This window comes from Glycine soja, chromosome 12 (genome assembly GCF_004193775.1).
Source record: "Glycine soja cultivar W05 chromosome 12, ASM419377v2, whole genome shotgun sequence".
Taxonomy (NCBI): domain Eukaryota; kingdom Viridiplantae; phylum Streptophyta; class Magnoliopsida; order Fabales; family Fabaceae; genus Glycine; species Glycine soja.
In genome coordinates this window covers 18,591,807-18,597,654 of record NC_041013.1, presented here as the reverse complement: position 1 = coordinate 18,597,654, position 5,848 = coordinate 18,591,807, and the positions used below count along the sequence as shown (strand labels likewise).

The window sequence follows — 5,848 nt, the reverse complement described above, 5'->3', positions numbered from 1 at the left end:
TGAAAAAAAATTGTTTATAGGTGAACGATGAAACACGAATGTGGCTCGCCTTAGATTTGGCTTTGAAGACTCATAATCCGAATTGTAAAAAATTGATCGAAAGGTCACTTGAGCATCTGAGTTCTGAGCTCACATAACACTCGAGCAAATTGTTATAGTGCCCTTTGATGATATTTTTTGTCTCAAAAACATTTTATTAAATATAGCATTTTAATTTTCTTTAATATTTTGGATATCAATGTTTATTCGATAATGTTTTAACACTACTAGAAGAGAAGCATTTTACGACGCACATTCTAAGACGGTTATTTGTGACCGTCTTAGAATGTGACGCGGTGGCAAACTTGTAATTAAGTAACAAAAAATTGTTTTCTACGACGTACATACTAAGACGGTCGTTAATAACCGTCTTAGAATGTGCTTGGTTGGCATTTTCGTTGTTCTTGACAAAATAACAACGACGGGTTTTAATGAAAACCGCCTTCGTTGCATTTAATCTTTTTGCACACCAGCCCAATAGGTTTATGCATTATTGAACGTTTGTCTTGCGCATGCTCTCTACTCACCTTTGTAGTCCCCGCCGTCAAAATACCCATTCCCATCGCCTTTCTCTCTCCTTCTTCCTCTGCCCCCAAAAAAATGAAGCGCTTCATGCTCCCAAGAAACCCTCTCAGCGACGCAGCAGAGCTTCCTTCTTCGCCAAGCCCAACCCCAACTACCAGCTTTGCCAAACTCCGTCCCTCTTCTCACAAACACAAACCCTCCAAAGAGAACGACCTTCCCTCCGATCCCAATCTCGTTACTCCCTCCCCTGCCAAATTGAAGAGCCCCTTGCCCCCAAGACCCCCTTCTTCCAACCCTCTCAAGCGCAAGCTCACCATCGTTGATGCCCTAACCGACAATTCTCTTCGATTTCGGCATCAAGGTAATGCTCTCATCGCCACTTAGGGTTTTCAACTCTTCATTTCTCCAAATGTTGTTGATCTGTGTCCCGATTTTGACTCCTTTTTTTCTTTGTAGGTTATTGTCAGGATGAGGCCATTGTCTTCGGACAAGGACGAAGGAGATCCCACAGTTCAGAAGGTTTTCAATGATTCCTTGTCCATTAATGGATACAATTTCACCTTCGACTCCGTTGCTGACATGGCGGCTACTCAGGCATGCTTTCTATTTTTGTTTTTGCACTTCTAATCAATACTGAATACTGTTGTTCTTTTATTTTATCTAGATTGAAACATTTGATTCACTTTCTGTTTCTGATTCCGTTTTTCAGCTGGATATTTTCGAACACGTTAGGGTGCCTCTAGTGGAGCATTGTTTGGTTGGGTTCAATAGTTCAGTTTTTGCTTATGGACAGTTTTTTTTTTCCTTCCCTTTGAGTTGACTTTTTGCTTTTAGTTTTGTCCTGTTGTTGCTCTAATGTTGTTGAATTTCATGATGTCTATGCAATTAAACTTACTAGATTGTGGGAAGACTTATACAATGTGGGGTCCTGCCAATTGTTTATCGCATGAAAATGATCAACAAGGACTTGCCCCCCGTGTTTTTCAGCAACTCTTTGCACGCATAAGTGAAGTATGCATTCCATTTTCATTCCTTGTTTGAAGATTGCTTGCACTGTTTCGGGATGTTTACTGTTGTATTTCCTGCACAGGAGCAAACTAAGCATTCTGAAAACCAACTCAGCTATCAGTGCCACTGCTCTTTTCTTGAGGTTGATTGTCTCTTAATTGTTTCTTTTTGTGTTCCTGACCTACTTAACAATTTTAGTTTAGTCCTTTTGGCACAAAGTTTGTTTTTGCAGATATACAATGAGCCAATCATGGATTTGTTGGATCCAAATCAGAAAAACCTACAGGTAAATTCTGAAACAGCAGTGATGTTCTTTATTTTTCTTGTGTGATATGCTTATTATTAGCTTATGTGATATGCAACTCCGTTAATAAGGCTTGCTTGTAAATAGATGTGTTGAAAGTGTTGGTTTCTTTGTGCAAGTATGTACTTCATTGATAACAAATATGATTTCCCATGGTATGATTGAAACTTGATTATTCATCAACTAGACAGGGATAGCTATTTTGTAACTAACTTGAGATTATCTTATTGCTTGCTACCTTAAAGGAATGGAGCAAGGAACTTATCCTCCTTGGGCACATGGTCCCGGTTATGTGGTCTCAGTTGATATCACGAGGACGATGTCCAAGAAATTCAGACATAACCATTTGAAGGTATATAATAAAATCCATTATTTGTTGAAAACTGTTTGTATAGTTGCTATAGTGCTAAATGTGTTTTGTGCAAACACAATGTTGACATCTTTGAACGTCAAGCAAGCTTCCTTCTGTTCAATGTGGTTTAAAACGGTTTTCCAAACACACCCTCAATGATTCAATTTTAACTCTTTTTGGCACATGTTTAAACTAGAAGACGTTGCAATGGGAATCTGGATCGCAGTCATGAAGAAGGAAGGTCTAGAAGTTTGCTATGAGAATGAGATCAGAGTTTATCTCGAAGGTTGTAAGGATGGTTATGTGGTTTCCCATTACCAAGGTCCCAGGGAGATGCTCTTTTTGTGGCAGAAACTTCTGGTCGATAAACATGCAAAATGTTGTGGTGATAGTAGGAAATGATTGAGGACTGGTCAGGTTACAACTTACAGAAAATAAATAAAAAGAAAAGGCTAGGGAGCTTTGTATAATGATTAGAATAGTTAGCTTGTATAACTCAATTATCTTATTGCTCTATGTAGAGAGTGAGAGAGAAATTTGTATAGAGCCGCCAATCGTAAATAGGTTATCAGATTTTATTCCACACTTTGTGGGATTTTCTTATATAATGTTCTTACTTTTAATATTTATGTCTTTTGGTGTATATGTTTTGTTAAATGTTTTTACACCTTAATAATACAATCCCTTTCAAGCAATGTATCCATTAAAGGACACATCGATATAAAAAAGAACTATGATTAAAGTGTGACAATGGTTGTCCTCACGTTTTCTCCTCCCATCGAAGGGGAGTATGTGACAATTTATATAGCATAACTATTGGATTATTGATGAAAGCAAGGGTGATAGGGCTTCTGCTTGGAAGTGGTGAAGTGTTGCTTGTTTCTTCTTTTATCCTTAATTATAAGATTCTTTTAAGAAATTTGTTCTTTCTTTTTTATTAGATTCTTTTCTAATTTCTATATGGATTAAGAGCATGTTGTGAATTTATTTTTTTAGTTTTATAAGTTTTACTTGACTCGTGTTTTTAGTTTTTTACCATTTTTTTCTCTCAAAATTGGTTTAATGGTTTATTCAAACTAAATTCTAGATTGATTCACAAAAATTGTTGTCGGACAAACTGGTTTCATTTGATTTTACAAATTAGTTCAAGATTATTTTATAAATATGTTAATTTTGTAAGTTATATTTAATAAAATATTAAAATTAAAAATTAAAAAATTAATACACATAACATTATATTATTGATTTGCTCATAAAAATATTGAAAATCCTTCAACTAATAGTTGCACAGAAGAATTTATAGAAGAAAAAAAAACTCAATAATAAACTACATCCTAAATTCTGATCCGGTCCCACGGAAATTAGCCTGCACCACACTGTCCACTCCCGCGGAAGCCCGAAACCTACAAAGAGACAATTACTCACTCCTTTACGGACGATTTTGCCCTTGAACGACCTTCTGCGAAAGCCATAGGCAAGTAACTCCAGCCCCAGTCACCGTCCCTCTTCCATCAATCAATCTCTCCCTCTCTTTCTCGGAACCTCCCTCTCTCATTCCCCCTCTCTACATATACCGCATTCCCTTCTCCACCCTCTCATCTCATTCATTCATTCACACTCTCGCAAACCAATTTTCACATTCTTTGTATTGAGTTACTTGAGCTAGCCGCAACCATGGAACCATCCAAAAACTCGCAGAAGCCCTCACATTTCCATGACTACCTCCCCGTGATGGCGAACAAGCTCGGCGGGGACGGCCTCATCGATGAGCTCTGCAACGGCTTCAACCTGCTCAAGGACTCCGACAGAGGGGTGATAACCTTTGAGAGCCTCAAGAGGAACGCTGCTCTGCTGGGCCTGCAAGGACTCGGCGATGAGGACCTTCGGTCGATGCTCGGGCAGGGTGATTTCGACGGCGATGGCGCGCTGAGCCAGCTGGAGTTCTGTGTTTTGATGTTCAGGCTCAGCCCTGAGCTCATGGAGGGGTCCAAGTTGTGGCTGGAGGAGGTGCTTCAGCAGGAACTTGAACATTGATTTTTCTAGTTTTTGTTATTTCTTTGTGGTTCTCTTCCTCGTTGGATGGTCTGGTTTGGATGTTGAATTGTCATATATGTATTTGATTTGTGATGAGAAACCGTGGAAGAGAGATTTTTTATTTGCTTACTCCCTGTATATTACTCAGTTCCATTATTATTTAGAGTTTTCTTTATAAATAGGTTTTTACGTTGTGAATTACTAATTATACATACCAACGGGGTTGAGTTGGGAAAGATGTTCAATTTAATGGATATCAGTATCATGAAGAGAATTGTCTCTGGGAGAGAAAATTTGTGAGAAACTAAATAAGAAAGTACCCCGTAAATTAGTTAAAAGCTATATATAATTTTTAAAATAATTAGTTCCTCTAAACTCGTATATAAATAAAAAAATGATTTTATTTATTGAACTTAAATATTAGCATATTTAACTAATTTTTTCTTGTTTAATGTTATATTCCTAAAATACTTTTCATTTAATTTTATTTTTATTTTTAATAATTTTTTTATTCATGATAACTAGTTCTAATGAAAAATATTTTTAAAATAATTTTATTTGTTTCTCGAGATTAAAAAAATTAAATAATATTAATTTATTTTTTTAATTAGCAAAAAAATAATTATTTTTATATATACATGAGTCGAGATAAAATACTACGTAAGTGAATAATTTTACTATAACAATTAATTGTTGGAATCATGGAAGATACTATGTCGATATATTCTTATTATTTATGCCTAATGTGTTTTGGTTGACGTGTAACGTGGGGTAGGACATCATGTCCTGATCGTATATGAATATTTAATATTGATAGATGGCCATTTGTCATACTTTTATGTTGACAATTAAAAATTGAGTTACTCGTGCTTATCGTGTGATTAATGAATAATGATGAGTTCACTAGTTTAATTAATTTTAGATGACGTAGTATTCAATCGAATGAGAACACTCATTTTTATTTTTTAATCTTTCGGTTTTTATATTTTATATCAAATCATTTTCTTTTGGTGGATGGTAACATGCGTGAATGTCATGTTCCTGATAATGCTAGCTACTTTAGCTTAGATCTATATATGTTTGGTGTAAAGTTGAATGGGATATACCTTTTACCATTGCCGCAACAGTATATTTTTATTTTATTTATATAGGTTTTTTTAGTCTCTATCATTATAATAATTTTAATTTTTATAATTTCAAACATCTTATTTTCTGCGTTAGGCGACTTCTAAAATCATGTTATACCATAGGTGTGATTTCAATTGCGGATCCCAATTTAAAGCTTTCCATATCAGAACAAGGTCACTGAAATTGGCTGATTTTTTTTTTTTAGTCACCATGACATTAGTATGAAGTATTCATCAGTTTTACCGATGACTAATCTTTGTGAGAGAACTTAGTTGGTCACCTTTAGTGAGATTTTTCTTTTCAATAACATTGTTTCCATCCACAAGACTCATACCGAGACCTTGCTTAAGAGGACCGAACCCATAAATACTCACGACTTGCTAATAAATTGGTAGACTATAGAGTGTGTTTTGTTTCAACTAATTTTAGAAAATAATCACTTTTTTTTCTATCTTCTA

The 5,848-nt window shown here is 35.5% G+C and overlaps 2 protein-coding genes across 7 annotated transcripts; both read left to right on the top strand.

Moving 5' to 3' along the window:
• The first annotated feature begins 468 nt into the window (after window positions 1-468).
• LOC114379192 (kinesin-like protein KIN-12A) lies at window positions 469-2,871 on the top strand. 6 transcript variants are annotated; one of them, XM_028337794.1, is made up of 8 exons: window positions 469-925; window positions 1,021-1,158; window positions 1,274-1,334; window positions 1,463-1,575; window positions 1,655-1,714; window positions 1,805-1,858; window positions 2,122-2,228; window positions 2,428-2,871. In XM_028337794.1, exons 2-7 carry the CDS (start codon window positions 1,033-1,035, stop codon window positions 2,224-2,226), a joined length of 519 nt encoding a protein of 172 aa, XP_028193595.1. In that variant the 5' UTR covers window positions 469-925; window positions 1,021-1,032; the 3' UTR covers window positions 2,227-2,228; window positions 2,428-2,871. The 6 variants fall into 6 exon arrangements, 5 of the variants coding, with proteins under 5 accessions (XP_028193595.1, XP_028193596.1, XP_028193597.1 ...); XM_028337795.1 differs by having other exon boundaries at window positions 1,776-1,858; XM_028337796.1 differs by having other exon boundaries at window positions 1,776-1,858; window positions 2,425-2,871.
• Window positions 2,872-3,806: 935 nt separating this feature from the next.
• Window positions 3,807-4,460, top strand: LOC114378332 (calcium-binding protein KRP1-like). The gene has a single exon (XM_028336903.1). The coding sequence runs from the start codon at window positions 3,903-3,905 to the stop codon at window positions 4,260-4,262; it is 360 nt and encodes a 119-aa protein (XP_028192704.1). The 5' UTR covers window positions 3,807-3,902; the 3' UTR covers window positions 4,263-4,460.
• The last annotated feature ends 1,388 nt before the right edge of the window (window positions 4,461-5,848 follow it).